At 36.4% G+C, this 17,857-nt stretch overlaps 1 protein-coding gene across 7 annotated transcripts in view; it reads right to left on the bottom strand.

The window, feature by feature from the left end:
- Window positions 1–17,857, bottom strand: part of STAU2 (staufen double-stranded RNA binding protein 2) — a 170,026-nt gene that overhangs the window by 92,164 nt on the left and 60,005 nt on the right. For all 7 annotated transcript variants that reach the window (XM_017731218.1, XM_008631370.2, XM_008631373.2 and 4 more), the window contains 4 exons: window positions 16,712–16,924; window positions 14,153–14,290; window positions 10,802–10,933; window positions 6,738–6,798 (listed from right to left, as the gene is read on the bottom strand). In XM_017731218.1, the coding sequence (XP_017586707.1) occupies window positions 6,738–6,798; window positions 10,802–10,933; window positions 14,153–14,290; window positions 16,712–16,924 (544 nt within the window). The remainder of the gene's footprint in view (window positions 1–6,737; window positions 6,799–10,801; window positions 10,934–14,152; window positions 14,291–16,711; window positions 16,925–17,857) is intronic.

The following is a 17,857-nucleotide window of genomic DNA, read 5'->3' as shown; positions in this document are numbered from 1 at the left end:
TTGTTCTGGCAGCAACAAAGTCTCAGTTCAGGAGATTCAATTTTTCAAGGATGTTATTATCCTAGACTAAGGGTGAGGTACATGGTGGGTTCCAGGCTGGAGGGGAGTAGGAAAAGGAGAAAAGACTCCAGAAAAGTGAAAGTATTTAGAGTAACACTGTACTGAGGTGAATTATGTGATACTGCTCCATTTTCTCACCTGAAGACAGAAAACTAAATGCAGATACTTTGCATAACTACATGATTAAATTTGAATTTGAGAGTTAACATCAAAAAAGAGCTCTGCATTTCTACTTCATGTGCAGATTTTTTCAAAGGAAGAGACTAGCAACCTTGAATAAATGTAATTCATATGAGCATTTTAGGAGACTGGTAAAAACAAAAGGATAAATTATCTGAAATTATCTCTACCCAGAGAGCTGGCTGTCTCTTGTCATGATGGCTGCTTCCTCTTTATACATTTTATACATCAAAAGCTTAATGGCTAAGCAGTCTCCCAGACAGGTGACTCAAGTTCCTTCTCAGCCAGAGGGCACCCAAATCACAGACCTCACAGCCCAAGTCTATATTTCTTACATATGCACAATCAATACTATCCAAGAACCAGGGAGCAGGTTTCTTGCAACTCTTTCTTTTCACCTGTATCTAAAATAGGCAGAATATCTGTAAACCAGCCAGAGAACACCTGAATACACATCTGCACCTTCATTCACAAGAGTTTCAATGAACAGACAAACTACAGTCATGATTACTTTAGATCACTCCTTCCCTGTGAATTCCCTGTATCTTAAAAGCATTTGATTTTTTCCTTTTTTTGGTTGCAAATCATATTAGATATGCATCTCCAAAAGACAGCTGCCATTATCCAGAATACTCTGCACTCCATGAATACTCTCCTTCTGCTGAAGAAGGAAACTAAGTCTCCAATGTTCTGGGCACATGCTTGAAACACTAGGCTCTTTATAAATACACATTGTACTCTAAACTCAGCAAAGAATCGTCACCTTTGAAGATGCAAAACTTGCAGAACTTTAAGCACTTACATGAGCATCTCAAAAGGGGAAATGTGGGAAAAGGAGAAGGATCACTTACAGTTGTCATCTTACACTCCAGAGTTGAGCCCAAATCCCACTCACACACAAAAATGCTAATTTGGCTCTTGTGTCACTGGTTCTCAAAACAGCAAGGAGAAGAAAACACTCCCTTCCCTGTTTTTTTTAATATGCTTTTTAATATTAGGTGTTTTAGAATTTTCTTCAACTATTTAAAAAACATATGCAAGCTGCATTTAATTAGTATTATGATAGATAAAATTACTTTCATTGCTAGATGAAACTGAAAAATAACACATCAGTTATTAATAATGCCAAATACAGCACGGATTTCCTAGCTTCAGTAAAACAGGAAAGAAACAAAATTGAACAAATCTCCTCTGCTTCTAAATTTAATTTTCCCATGTCTTCAGTTAGAAAGAAAATTTAATTAGAAAATTAGCAAATCAACTCAGCAGTTACAGAGGCAAGGTATTATTTAAACATAACCAACTGTGATAAGAGGCTCTAGACAAGGCTGTGAGACATATAAAGTGGGTACAAATGGCTCAGCTGAAGAAATTGCTCCATTGATGGTATAATGCTCACCTGATAATGTGTTAGCTAAAAAATCCCCACAAAACAGAACAAAAATATAAAAATGAACAGATGGAAAACTACTGATCTGTGGCCTTTCACCAAATAAGTGGTGTTGTTAATCCCTCTTACTGTGGTTTCTAGTCAGAATGGCAAATAATTCAGCAAACTTTTAGTGATGTATCAATGTAACTCCTAGTAAGAATGCATTATAATTGAAAAAGTTGAGTAAATTTGGAAGCAATTCAGAAGCCAAGTCCAATGCAACAGCTGTACTTACTGAGTAAAAAAGCATACAATCCACTGTAAACCACCTTTGAAATATACTCAAAAGGATTACATGTTTTAGCAAAATATAACACACACAAATTCCAATTAAAAATTCCCAAATTACAAAAAACCCCTTTATTCCCGAACTGTAGACTTCTGTTCCTGCTCATGGAAACACAGGAGTTTTAAATTATCTACTGGAAGTCTTCACCAAAATCCCCAGTTGAAAACCATATAGAGGACTATAAAAAAAAAGTCTTTCTGAAAGCATTGAGGGCCAGAACTACAAAGTTCACATAAATTTTGTTTCCTTCAAAGTGAAGATTATTAGTATGTAAAATTTCATAAATACATAATTTATGTTGCATTTATTTTCTCCAAAAAGCTGGTGAAGAAACATCTAAGTAAGGATCTGAATGCACCCAGACATTTAGGGCTTACAATAACACCACATCTTTTTATATTTTTTATGTTTCTTAATTTATATTTCTTAATCTAATATTGAAGTAGACTTTTAAAAATACTAAAATAAATGTTATTTACAGAAAAATACCAAATTTTTTCATCAAAGACTTAAGAAATTCTTCAGAATATCTATTTGCTTTTTTCTCTCCTTTTTCTTTTTTTGTTTTTGTCACTGAGAACAATTGTGTGAGATCAAGTATCTTTGTTCCTTAGGAGATCATCTGCTCCTGCTGCTCATTTACCATCTGAAATCATAATCATCTGTTGGTGACAATCTAATCATCTTCACAGTAACTAATTGTGATGTCACAAACAAATGGTTATGATTTCAGGTGGTGAACAAACAGCAGGAGCAGATGTACTCTGAAGAACAAAGACTGTAAAGTCATGCACGAATCCCTAGTAATAAAATGTTAGGCAAGAAAAACAAAGAGTCTGTCCTTTACAGAGAGGTAGGGTTGCTCTGAATGTATTTCTTTTTAATTATCAGTTTTTCAGTACTCTGTGACTCCCAAAATTGTTGGGAATAGGTAAAGGAAAACTATATGATGGAAAATTAAGGTTGGGAAACATGTAAAAAGAGTTATGGTAATTTTTTCCCCTGTTTGAATTATAATATATAAAAGCACTGTCGCGTTTCACTTTTATTTTTATATTGTTCTTCTTGTATCTACAGCTTCTCCTAGAATACACCCTGTATGATGTTTGTGATTACCCCATCCAGAAATACAAAACAAAAACATGTTCCCGTGAAAATGCACTTTGTAATAGGATTGTTTATTTGTTGCATATTTTGTCTCTGTTGATAACTGCTTAAATTAAGAGAGATAAATGAGATTCTGTTTACAGCAAACATCTTCTGTATGGGCTGCAAATGCTTCTGGTCTGCTCACAGTCTCTCAAAGTCTCTTTCAGAAGCATAAGGGAAAAAACCTCAGTCAACGTTCTTGCCATTTCACACGTGAAGAATACCAAAGATATCCCAAACCAAGAAACAAATAGGTTTGTGTTTCATCTTTCTTTGAAGTTGTGAAATGAAGAGAAAAGGTAAAGAAGTAAACCTGTGGGAAGAAGCTTTGCCAGTGAGTAGGAGGAACAGAAGTGGCAAATACAAGAGTAACATGACAGAGGGCAGCACGAGAAGTTAATTTTCAGGACTATTTAATAGGGAATACTAAATATATATTGAGCTAGTAATTAGGAGGATACAGACTGTAGGGCATTCCTCAGCAAAACCAAACTTCATAGTCAGAGTACAACGAAATCTGTTCTTCAACTGTACTAAAATACAGAACTGTTATGATTTTTGTTTTCTGTTGTACTGAAGTATACAAATTCCCTTTACCATTCCAGTTTTATTTGACTCAGATGGAAACACAGTGCTTTATGCACACAAAGAAAGACTATCTGTCTGCAAAAGGAAACTGATGCACAATACCCTGCCCTAGCAGGACACAATTGTTTTCCTGGAATAAAATTACTGGAAGTATGAATAAAAGCTGCCAAATGGTAGATGTAGCAATTTCTGAGCCTCAGATTTTCAAGACCACTGAAAGTTAGGTTTATGGTAACAAGAAATGCAAACTGTACATTTCTCTTCCAAGAAGGATACAAAAGGGCTCCATTTTCCCTTTTGCAAAACTTCCTAATATAAAAAAATGCCGTAAAAAACTTCCAGAGTAAATTCACCTACCAACAAGTGCTGTTCTTAAAAATAAACTAGTACCTGAAAGGATGTGACATTTTTGATCTCAAAGTGTGGACTTTGTTTGGAACTGCCTTTAAAAACCCTGCACTTCACAGGTGCATGAGAGACTGTGCACAAAAGTGATTTCTTTTATTCAAAACACCCTGGCAGTGTTCAAAGTCAGGTTGAATAAGGACTTGAACAACCTGGTCTCGTGGAAGGTGTCCCTGCACATGGCAGGAGTGGTTGGGACTAGATGATCTTTAAGATTCATTCCAAACCTTTAACATTCTATTATATACTTTAATCACCTGCTTGTTATTAATGTTGCCTTCTAGATTGGAACCCTCCAAAAAAGGGGTTAAGAGACTAAGAACAGTGGTCTCTGAACAAATGCTCTATGTCTATTGGCATGCTCACTCTGTCTCCTCTGACATGTAGATCAGAAGAATGGAAATGAAGGCATCGTGCATTACTGAAGTGTTCCAGAATGAAAACCTGTTTCTGTACTGTGGCTCTGGTGGCTGCAAAAAGGTCTGTGAGCAGGTCAGCCTGTGAAAAATAAGTTATTTGGCCAGCACAGATTTAAAATATAATTTCTGTTGATCTTGTCTCCTGTTGAATGAGTTTGTCTTTGTGTTCTCTTTCTAGATTCAGATTTACAGGTATAAATGTTGAAGTTGTCTTGAACAGCCTGAGAAAGAGATTGTTTTTTCTTGTTGGTTTAACAGAAGATTGTGGTTTCATCTAAAAGTATCTTTGCTACAAGACACTGCAAGGACAGGAGAAAAGCTAGAGGTCTTATTCTGCTGTCTCAAACTCTAATATGTTCACATTTGAAGGTATTTCACAGGCCTTGTCCTTAGAGATTTGGACAATACAAACACAAATCATCTAAAAGTATTGATGAGGGTTGATGACAGGGCTGTAAGGAAGCAATTAATAGGAAGTCTTAGATCCTGTAGAATCCTTTCTTTCAGGGAAACACAATGGCATGTGCTGAATCCAAGATCATTTTGAACACTAGCAAACTGTTATGTAAGTTGAAGCACAAATAATTCCTTAGGTCTCTGCGTCACCCTCTGGTGACTGGGAAGACCACATATATAATGGAACACTACTGCAACTCCTTAAAACCTGCTTTTAGGACCAGGTCTTTCATATAGGCAAAAAATAGAAGGTAGCTCATGTGTGTGTCCATGTCTGGTACAATCCTTAGTTGAGGGAGATAATGTTTGGGACCCTTAAGAAGTTCAAAACTATACACAGTTCTAGAGAAAAATCCAGGGCTCATGAAAAAGTGAACAAAACACTATATTATCTTTACCACCTTAAACAGCAAAAATCTAGTTACAAACTCTCCAAGTTCTGTCCTATTCTTTACCTGTTGCAGTGAAATCGAATTCAGTTTTCACCAACAAGGTTTCTTGGGCCTTTGTGTCTTATAGACAAAGCTCAAGGAAGAGAGGAACTACCAGTAGCAGAACCTCATCAGTCAAGGATATCTTGAGAAAAGCAAGAAGTCAGCCCGTATAAATCACAAAATCTCAGAACTGCAGATTGGGTCAGGTTGGGAGGTACCACAGTAATTCATCTGGTCCAACCCCCTTGCTCAAACAGGGTCGTCCCAGAACACATGACACAGGACTGCATCCAGGAGGCTCTTGAACATCTCCAGTGAGGGAGACTCCACAACCTCTCTGGGCAGCCTGTTCCAGTGCCTGGTCACCCGGACAGTAAAGTTCTTCCTCATATTCAGGTGGAACTTCCTGTGCATCCATTGGACTAAATGGGAAATATCTTAGCCTGCTGAGTCAACCAGCTTACATCAGTGTGATGCCACTCTCTGTTCTCTTCAAAAAGTAATGGAGAGCAGAAGAAATGTCCAATGCCTGGAGAAATGCATTATAATCAAAAAAGGCAAGCTGGTCAGCCTCACTCTGGTCCCTGGGAAAATCATGCAGTCCTCTTAGAGCTATTTGTGGGCACAGAATGTGTCTTTCATGATAAAATGGCTGGTTTTATGAAGGGAGAGCAGTGGATGTCATTTACCTTGGCTTTAGCAAGGATTTTGACATCATGTCTCCCACAGCATCCTTGTCTCTAAGCCGTGATTTTAGAGTCCAGGTAGATAAATTACTAGATAATGGAAATCTGTTGGGACCCAATAGCAGCCTTCCAATACCTAAGAAGAGGTTATCAGAAAAGATGGAGCCAGGCACATTACTGAGGTATATAGCAGAAGAGCAGGAGATGATAGTCATAAACAAACAAGAGATGTTCTGACAAGGATAAAAGGAAAAAAATCAACGTGAAGACAGTCAAGCATTGGAACAGGCTGCCCAGAGAAGCTACAGAACCTTTGTCCCTGGAGAAGTGTTAAAAAGCCATAAGCAACCTTATCTCAACTCTGTACTGACTGTGCTTTGAGCAAGAAGTTTAGGTGGCCATCTAAAATCCCTTACAAACTGAAGGATTAAATGATTCAATGAATAAATAAAAATTTCCTTGTTCCTGCAGTCATTCATACCTACATTCACACACAGGACTCTAAGGGGTTAATTCATCTAGTTGAAACAAAAACCCTAAAATATTTACAAAAAACATTTCAATTGCTTTGGATAATCCAAATCACACAGAGACAAGGAGAAATAAGTATATAATATAAATTTATAAAGCAATACTTACTGTTACTTGTTGGCTCAGGAAACCCAACATTTTGGCCATTCCAACTTTTGTTTTCTCCAAGCTGAAATAGGTAGAAGACAACTAAGTAAAGAGCAAATGTCTCCCTAAACAGAACATTCCTGTTTATAAATTTAGTTGAAAGATACTAAAAAAGATGACTTGAGATTCATTGAACATCTGTTCACAAAATTTTGCTAACTCATCTTATTTTTTGCCTAAGATAGGTTATTTGAGTAATGTACCCTTCATGAGTAAACATTAACAACTATTGCCTAACACTGAAATATAAATGTTTCCCCAAGGATTAGGTTCAACTCAATATGTTACCAAATCAGACTTAAATAAAATTAAATGTTTTAAGCAGCTCTCAACTGAAAACATAAACAGACAACAGAGAAATTACATTCTAAACCAAGAAGATCCTAATAGCTGCCTATGAAGGAATGCATAAACACTCTAAAGTACTTTGGGTGTAATTTTAAAATATTTACTTGTTAGGAATCAATTTAGTTACTGAAGTGGAAGCAAAAATTATTGCAATTTTCCATTATTTTAATATATTTTTTGAGGAAGCTAATTGTCTTCAAATTAATTTTATTATGTTTAATACTGGCTATTACTCTGACATGGAAAAGAGGAACAACTAACACAGAGGTTCAAAATGAAGCCATTACTGAGGTTTACACAGTAAATAAGATGGCAATGTTGTAGGTTTATGTATAAAACTGGATAAACAAGCCCGAGTTTCCTCATTACTTAGGAGCTATTGACAACCATCTCTATCAACGTGAAATGAATGATCCTTTTCAGATTTCACTGGGATTTTGCATGCAAACAGAAAACCTCACAGCAAAGCAGGCTATATGCCAGGACAAAGTTGTAATCATTTGCTCTGGAAGATGGGGTTGGAAAGTGAAAGAGATGCAAAGGAAAATCAACCAGCTGAAATCTGCCTCTGCATCTCAAAGGTTGCATTAAGGCTATTTAGATTACTACCGTGTCATAATACAGACTACTAGATGATATATTTTACTTGGAAAAGAGGAGGGGAGAGCACACTATGGAAAGCATAGTGAAATGATTGTTCCCCTGCTTTTCATCATCATGTACATCCCAAAGTGCCTACGGCCTTGGCAACATGCAATGAAAATGGGAGATATGTGATGGAAAGGGAGGATGGGTATTACACTCGGCTTTCAAACTGGTCACCTACATCCATGCACTTTAACTTCATAAAACTTGTTTTATTCATATTATGAAGCAGATAGTATGTGTAGTGGAAAATATGGAAGACAATAGTTCTTCAAATGAATAAGCAATATGAAATCTATAAACATGTTTGTATTTACTGCTGGTTTTGTCAGCATGGTTTTGTCAGGAATCCACCCTGACCATCTGTAACGTGGTGCCAGCACAAGCGCACTGTTACAACACAAGATTTCCAACTTTCCTCATTCTTCTTTTTTATAGTTTATTAACTTGATCATGACAGGGAATTTAACAAGAATTCCTCTATGAATAAGTGATCCTTAGTACTGCTGCCTTTCATGAATGCAATCAACACTGGTTTTCTTCTCTCTAAGAAAATACAAGTGGCAAGAAGAAACATAAAGATGGAAACATGAAGGAATTATTACAACTCTCCATTCTCATCCATAGAGCTAAAATTCTGACAACTGCAAAATGTCTCCCAGCGTACTTCCAGATTGCTCTCCTCAAGGCTCTGCACAACCATTACTGATTTCTTTCAGGAATCACTTTAACACAGAAAAGAGCAGAGCCTTTACTTTTTTACATTACCTGGATTACTTGTGCTGCCATCAGCACTACACATTGCTCTTATAACACTCTTAGGTCTCCATTAAAACAACAAATACAGTCACATTTTATGTACCAGGGTTTAAGGAAAAAAACCCCACTGAATTTGGTTTTGCTTATTTTTCAAGGGAGGAGGAATAGAATGAAAGGACTTGAGGAATAGGGGGCACAGGGGAAAAAAGAGTTGCCTTTTTTTAGCATCATCAAAAAACATACAAGTGAAAATTATCTATTTAGATGCCAACCTGATATATCAGCTAATCTACACTAGGCCCCATTTTGGATTCAAACACCGAAACAAGTATCTTCTAATGGTATATCTTTGTTGTGCAATTTATATGCAAGGAATTTTGCAATGCTCAAATTCATAGAGATCTAAGGGCTATTTTCCCTCTTCACCACAGTTTAGTTTGAGAGTTAAAATTCTTTCAGCTACACAAACTAACTTGTGCATCTCCAAATATGTCCAGTCTGTTACATACAGAAGATAAAACCAGATGCTCTAGATATTTCATGTCCTTAACCCCCCACAAAGCTATAAAAACTTGTTATGATTTTGTTATGATACTGCCACTACATAAAAGTTGAGTACTTCACATTTTTTGGATACAGTAACATGTTTGTTCATTGTGTTCAGAATAATATTAGGCCATTGTATGCTAGTCTACTAATCCTAAAATATCTACATCTGCAAGTATGCAATTAAGCCTGATTTTCTAAAGACAATGCACTTGCAAGCAAGAGCTTAATAAATGTAGGGAAACAAAGCAGCAGCATCCCTTTTTAGCCACTCAATTTTTTTGTAAGGATTTCAATGTAACTACAAGTTTCCATTATGTAGAACTCTCCAAATCAACTATGTTGTGGGCTGAATTTTTTCAGGCTTTATCTCTGAAAAATACTGAGTAAAATTAGTTCAATTTAAAATCAAAGAATGAAAACCTATGTTTTCATATTAGAATTTTTAAAAAAATTATTTTTCTGTTTTGACTTGTTTTTTATTGAAGCCATTTGGCCAAATTGGCAGTGAAGAAAAGTTGATAGTTTTATACCATAGAGAGTATATTCTACAGCAGAAAAGTCTCAGCATTCTGGTGAAAATGAATTATCATTTGACTCAGTCAGAAGCTTTTTTTTAAATGGCTGTGTCTGCACAGTGTGTTCTCACTAGGAACATCATCCAGCTTCCAAGTACTCTGTTTAGAGTATTTCACACTTGTCTATGACTAAGACATATAGTGAAGAACATAGTGAAGGTGAGTGTGAACAGCACACATATTGCTGCTACTCTCAAAGGAGAGCAAAACAGAAGGAGGTGGGGCCAAGTAACCAGTACAGTATATATTTTTTCCTGGTTAGGAACATATAGAACAGGATATTCTCATATTTACATATACATATATGTGTATATATATACTATATTCAGATTTATCATGTAGTCCTAGAAAAGCCCAACAGAACATTCTGTTGGCTACCTAGTGCAGCCACAGTAAACACATAAGTAATTACCAAAATATATACATTCAGTGAGCCTGTATAATACAGAAGCTGTTTAGGGTCCACAGCTTAGTCAAATACCTTACCAAATATCTTTTCAGAATACAAAAGGCAAAATTTTAACACCCAATTTTGGTTACAAAACCCATCATCAATGAACAGAAGACCGGAGAGGAATGCTAAGTTACAGATAGCTAAAGTGGAAATACATACCTGCAAGACATATGAATTTAAAACGCAATTCCTTCTTCATTAAAAAAAAGTGACACACATTTTCTTTACCAGTCATCAAATATGAAAAGGCCATTATTTTTCTGTAATGCTTTTAGTGCACATGTGATGGGAAGATAAACATTGACTACTATTTTGTATATGAAAATTACTAAAGTTGTTCCTTTCTGTTCCTTCTATTCTTTTGGGCTCTCACAGATGCCCAAAATGGAATAAAAGCAAGAGGCACATTCATCCTGATTTGTAAGCAGAAATAGGTGCGTGAATCTCATGTACACTTTTGCATACACACTATTCTATGGAACTGTGTTTCTGTTCCTAATTACTCATAAAGGAGCAGAGGCTGCACTAAGTGTAGCTGTAGAGCTGTAGCCAAACAAAGGCTAATGTGTGACAAGCAACTCCCCAAAACAGGGTGTGCACAAGCTTAAGCTTCCATTCTTACTGAGAGATTAGCTGATACAGCTAAAAGATATATACAGGGGTAGAGTGTAGGCATCATAACAACTGGTTCTCACCTTTTCTGTCTGGTCTTGAAGAGGAGTAGAGGCTTTGTATCCAAGCTGTAGCAACATTGCTTCTGCTGCATTTCTTTTAGCTATTTTCTTGTTTGGGCCTGTTCCAGTAGTAATGTCATTGCCTACTTTTACCTTAAAAAAAAAATATTGATCATAATCACAATAAATGTAAGACTCCTTAATATCACCATATAATACTCTTGCTGATTTATCAACAGCTGTCAACTCTTTTGATGAAGATAAGATCTTGAAAAAGCTAAATTAGGGCAAGAGGGGACTAGAGCATTCACTTAGAAGGGCTTTAGATTTTCCAGAAGATCACTAAACTCATACCCAAGAGCTACATTTTTCTGCATCTCAGCGCACGCACAGTTGCCTCTCTCTTCCACCAGCCTCTGTGTCAACCCCATTCTCCTTCATGAACCTCTCCCCCACTCTTTGTTAATGCTGGAACTGCCCCAGGGTCTGTACTTCCTCTTTCCTCTAGGAAGAAGAGTTGCCTGCAGCAGCTCCCCAGCATCATCAGGACAGTATCCAGAACAATGGAGAAACAAACAGCAACCTGGAGATTTAAAAAGAGTGGTTTCTAAAGAAGGATGAAAACCACATTTGCATTCCTCCCACTTTGTTGCACTGCAAGGAACACAGGGGCTGGAACTGCTTACAGCTGACAAGCTTTGATCCAAACAGTCCTTGGAAAGAAGGCTGCTCAGTGGACCTGTGGTCTGTACAGCACAAAGGGTTTCTGACAAACATGATGCCTTTCGTAACACTAGGAGAAATTAAAACCCCAAAATAAGGACAAACTGTAGGCAATGGATATCCACAAAATGTGCGGCTCCAACTTAATCCTTGGCTTTGGTACCATTCTTAAAACTCTTGGAGCTGTATGTGTCTGGTTTGTGACACGAGCACTCTCATTGCTATTCATTTAGGCAATATTCATAGCTCTTTGATAGGTGTATTTTGCTCAGTCCATTAAGCCCTTCTATTTGCCAAATTGTCTCTTAAAACAGTGTCCAGTTTCAAAGTCATGTCAAAAAAAGGAAATCAAAATCAAAAATAATAAAATAGTCAAGGTGATCTGAATAATAAAAAAACCCTAGAGGTCAAAGTCCTGAATGAGTTTGGAAGGAGCTTTAAAAAAATTGTAAAAACAGGCATACAAATGCTAAATAAAGAATAAATGATATTTAGTAGTTATGTCATTCAATAATTCTTCACTTTCCTCAACTTATCATATATATATTTTCCTAAAAGTTTAAATTCTTCTTTCTCAAATACTTCTTAATTCTAAATATTAAGAAGAGGATGTAAATAAATAGTAGTCATGAATATCCCTTCAAAGTACGTCTATATACATCATTAAACAAAAGGATTTGTCTACCTAAGCCAGAAATATTAATAATCTTGAAATATAAACCTTATCTTCTATGCAGTTCACAATAAGAATTAGAAATTGGCCAATCTGCTACAAGTTTACATGCAATAAAATTGAGAGACTTTAATTGGACAAGGCAAAGAAGATAATTTACAACATAGCTCGCAATAAATCAATGTGTTGCTATTTCTCAGACCTGTAAAACTGGTTTAGCTATTATTATAACCTCTATCAAGGATTAAAGGCCTGACTACAAAGAGAAAGCTTTCTGAAATTAACTTTGGGAACAGAACACCAACTAATGTCATCAGAGGTTTTCTTCTGTTTATCTAGTAGCTAGGACAAGTAATTGGATCCATTTCATCACATCTAAACTTGCTCTTTGTGTGACAGATAAAAATGAACATATTATCTCTGGATATTTTACTTCCACATTCAATTAAATTAAATGAAAACATGGTTTAAGTAGTTTATACAAAGGTTTTTTATTCTGATAAGGTTTTTTGCATGTCATAATGAATCCACTGAGACTTCCTGAAGGTGGGAGAAACAGCAGAATAATTTTAGTGTGAAAATATTACAAAAGGGTGAAAATGGAGTCAAAAAGTATTTGTAACAAAGCAACTGCCCTGTGGAGTTTCTCTGACTCTCTTTTGCGAGCCTTCTTAGATATAGGAATCTTCTACATATTCACTGCTTTTAAGATTCCTCTTTTATTCAAACCAAAGACTTTGCCATTATTGACACTCCTCCAGCAGAAAACTAAATCCCAGCCCATCTTCCTAATACTGGGCTGTGTTACACTGTTCTGAGGCCTCACACAACAACTACCAACTGTGGACAGTCCCATGGGGGTGTCTAAGCATGGGAAACGAAATTGTCTGTGATAGGATCACTCTTTTTCAAATACTTTCAGGTCTCATAAAATGTCAAAAATCCAAGTTTAAATCCAAAAAAAGATTCTGCAACAAGAGGAATCCAGTATTTTCTTTTCCTTCAGAGAGAAAAATAATACATCATGAAGAAAGACCACTGAGGTCCAAGAAAATTAAGATTACTAGCTTATCTTCATAGACATGAAGGAGGAACTTAGAGATTTAAGTGAAAACATAACTAATTTTCTGGAGAAGGAGGTGCTGGAACATCATCAATTTTGCTTGTGATCAGAAGTGACATTTTGGTGTGGTTTGTAGACAACAAGTCAAAACATGCTGAGGTATGCTGTTCCAAGTTGTTCCGGCACAAAATTACCCTTGAGTGAAAACACAATAATACAGAATCCTTTCCTGTTCCTAACCTTTCTGAATCTGCTGTTGTGTTATCTAAAAAAATATCACAGTTGTATCAAATCTTTGTATGTGTTCTTAATTTAAATATGAAAGGAACATTAATCATCTACTGTTTCAGTATTAAGTCCAGGCCGAGGACAGTCTAAAACATGTGCTTGGTTTTCTTTGTTGAATTTCAGAGATTAAAAAAGTCACAAAGAAACTGGAAATCTGAAAACATTTACAACACTACTTTTTAAAGTCAAAATGCCTGGTAATATGGAGATATTAATACCCCTATTTCAGAATACTAGGTACTATTGCAATCCTCTAATCAACACCACACCAATATATTTTTTTTTCTTTTCCAAAAAGGACAAGTAAAAGTAAATAAATCATGAACTATCAGGGATAAAGACAGTAATAATCAGGTGAAATAAAAACAAGAATATAAAAAAAATGCAACACCGCTACATGAAAAGAATCTAGAGGGCATATAACTAAATTGCCAATTGTTTCACTAAGAGAAAGAAGAAAGTTTAGACAGGCTTTCTGATACTGTATTTCATACTATTCCTGTACACCTGACAGCAAGGCAGAGAGCTAAACAGAGGGATATCCACTTCATATTATGCCCCATTCTGCTTGAGTTTGAACAAAACACAGCAAGGCCATTATTTCTAAGGTGACAGCAAATGATACCTGCATAACAAATTCTCGACGGCGAGGCATTCCTCTCTCTGAAAGAAGAACATACTCTGGCTCCTTCTCCTTTTTGGCCTGTTGGATCTGAGCCAAACGACTGATAGGATTCATTCCTTGACCATATTCTGGTCCAGTCTAAACCAGGTTTAAAGGAAAGAACCATTATTTCAGTATATATCCCTATAACTACTATGCTGCTTCAATAAAACATTTACTAGGGTTTCTCTCTTTTGTAATACTCCCTTTGAGAGAATCAGAAGTAACTAACTTTCCATTTTCTGATCATGAGACAAAAGATAAGAATCCTCAGGCTCAAAGCTGTGGAAAGAAATTGTCTGCTACTGTTGCAGGTAGTGTGTATACCTTGCATCTGCAAGCCATGAAAACCCTCTCCTATCTATGGAGGTCCTCATAAGGATGGATGAAAATTAGAAGATTCATCAGTCAATTATATCTTATTGCCCTATTTCTAGGACCCTTCCCCCTAACCCTTTAAAACAGGTTGCTACAATGCTGGAACATGCAATACGCTGAGAAGAGGTGGGATTTACACAGGGACAAAAACCATTTGCCATACATAAGGAAGCTTTCTCTTTCAGCCTTCCTGCTTTCCTTCTCAGCACTCCAGGCCTTCCATCCTACAATGCAACTTGCAACTAAAGGTGCAGAGGGTTTGCTCTTTGTGTCATATAAATTTACCCTCAAAATATTTCTGTGAAGTGAATGGCTAGATTTGTTGCTTATTGTGAACCACCCATAAAGTATTTCAAATGCTTAACAGGCAATAATCATCACAATAACGTGTCAAAAAAGTATGGTTGGTGGAGGAATTGATCTCATGCTGGGGAAACAATATGACTGACAAAGTGGTCTGTTCAAGACTGCACAGACAAGGGAAAAACTACCATCCTTGAAAACTCTCTAGCTCTGAAATTCTTTTAATGAATTATTGCTCACACAGCAAATGCTCTTTCAAAGCACATAGCTATGAAAATATTTGTTTGTGGATTTTGAGAAGAAATTAAGACCCCCAGAAATTTATCTGAAGTCATACTTAATTCATTTATATACCATAACACAAAGAACTCACTTGCAAATGTAATGTTTGCATGTAGAATTGTTTTTATGTTATTAAGCTATTTCCCTTTTATGAAACCATTTGCAGGCTAAGAGAAGATGAAAACTCATGCTTGCTTGAGCTTCTCAAATAACAAACAAGTGTTCAGGAACCTGAAGAAATGATCAACAACTGAAGGCAAAGATCAGAGAGGGATATTATATTTAGAAAGCTGTGCGGCATACCCGACATCATGTAACTGCTGAAGCAGTTAGAGAAGATGTAGGTGAAAGAGCTAAGACAATGTCATACACAAGGGCAGCTGTGTGGGCAAGAAGCCAGGCAGAGACAAAATGCAGAGCGGGCTAAATAAAGAGCAGGCCATAAGATCCAGCCTCATAAATATATATACAAATAAAAAGAAGATATTGTTGCCACTTTTTTTGATGCTTGAAACACATGCAAGTTAAATTGAAAGAAATGGGCACATTGAAAGCATTTCAGAAGTTTGGTTACTCAAAAAATAAAAACCATCTACATATACAGCTTATTTTGACAATTAATGTCTCTTTCTAACAAGGCCAACTGTGTATAATTAAATATAAGTTCATAATGGCAAATGGTACATGGTAATATAACAGATTTTTTCATTATTATACCCTTAGCGTCTTTCTTGAGAAAAACTTTCCAAGATGTGAAAGCCAAAGCCAAAAGCCTTTTCCAATCTTCCAGCTTTAAAACTGCATTAATGCTGATGATTTTCCATTAAATAATTTTCCTTCCCATTTTTTCCTAGAAGTTTCTGAGAATTATATCCCCAGAATTTTAGTAGGAGACAGGTATCTAATCTAGGTTTTCCTGAAAAATCACTTATTCTGTATTGAAGGCAAATGAAAAGAGGAAGTTGATAAATAAGTCCTTTGTACATTTTCCAAATCCAGTTTTGCACTCTCCAAAGTATTTGCTTATTTTGAAGGGCTTTTCTGGTGGCTGCTCTTTCAGAACTCTGCACTTTGTATCCTGAGTATACAGATTTCTAATGGTCATACCTCCAGTAAAGTACTGAAACACTAAAGTAGTACCCCAATTATTTACTGTATCATGTTTCTCTCTCCCTCTTCAAGCTGGGGAGGGGAGAGAGCCCAGGGAGAAAACCACCAGATATGCTAAAAGGGCCTCTCTGAGGAGATGATGCTAAAACTCACATGGCTGTACAGAGCTGCCTGAAGGGCTTGATCCTCCACTAGACTTGAACCAAACCCTTGAAGACTTCAGTGATGTGAGCTATTTACAAGCCATTCTGTTTGAGAATCCCACAGCATTCTCAGGATTTAAAAAAAGCCCAGGCATATTAGCACAGGAGATCAAGTAACAATATTGACAGTAACCTGCAATTGTAACAATATTGACAGAAAATGACAAATAACCCTTTATTGATTTTTAATCTGACTGTTACTTTTGAGCAAACATTCTTAACTGTGTCAAAGGTGGACACATACCTTCAATATTGTTTTTGGACGCTTTTTAAAGTAAAGTTTTGGCTTTTCAATCACAGGAAGAGGAGGAAGTTTCTTAAGTTCTTGTAGGACAGCCATTGCAGCACGTTTCTTTGAGAGTTTCTTACTGTTGCCTTCTCCTTCTGCAGTGAATTCTCCTACTGTAACTCGTGTAACAAAGCTCTTCATGTGAGGAGGTCCACTTTCTTTAATCACCTTTTAAAAGAAAGTAACATTGAGTCAAAGCACCCAAAAAGAAGATAATGTTTGTTATCTCTGCAATGAACTTATTACTAATCCAGTTTTCCTGCTAACTGAAGACGCTAGATGGGTTTTCATAGAACTTGGACAAGTATTAATGGCAGTATGAGGTTTGAGGACAGAAAATTAAGACTAGTTAGATAAAGCAAATCTAACCACCATATTCAGCGTTTCACAGAAAGTAAGAGTAGACCTACATTTTAAAAAGGTTTATAGAATAATGCAATATACAACAATTAGGCACATTTAAACCAGGGCTGATGGATTTTTTCTCTGCAAGGTGCTTCACATACCAAAGAAATTAAAACCATGAAGGTCTACCAGGCTTTGACTATTTCTTTATACAAAACATATTCAAAACTGTATTTATTTGGCATTACCTCAACCTCTTTGCAATATTTTTTCTATTATCATTAAACCATTGGATGTTCATTGCCCCAAACTTCAGTCTCTCAACTCTTGCCTTGACAGAGTACACAGCTCAGGGCAATATCCTATACGTTTGAAAGGCTGACACATTCTTGCCTCCGTGACTCTCAGCTGTCCCTCCCAACAGTACTGAAAAGAATTACCAGAGGAGCCACCATAACTCACACAGAAGCCAATCATTTCTGAAAAAAATTCATTTATTCATTCCCTTCCAAACATATTTAGCATGACAATAAGAGAACCCATTTGAAGTACTTCTCCACTACAACAAGTTAAAATAATATGGAAAGAAATTAAGTTCTGGATGCTGTACCTTCCTTTAGCTCTTTTTCTGTCTTCCTTTTTACACACACACACACACACACATACACACATCTCCTTTTAGAAGGCTGGTGCTAGGATGCATTCACCCACAAATCACAGCACTGCAAGTGCTAAGACACTCATCTCTTCATGTAT

The sequence above is a fragment of the Corvus brachyrhynchos genome, unplaced genomic scaffold (assembly GCF_000691975.1).
Source record: "Corvus brachyrhynchos isolate BGI_N302 unplaced genomic scaffold, ASM69197v1 scaffold633, whole genome shotgun sequence".
In the NCBI taxonomy this organism is placed as follows: Eukaryota; Metazoa; Chordata; class Aves; order Passeriformes; family Corvidae; genus Corvus; species Corvus brachyrhynchos.
This window is presented reverse-complemented; position numbering and strand designations above follow the sequence as displayed.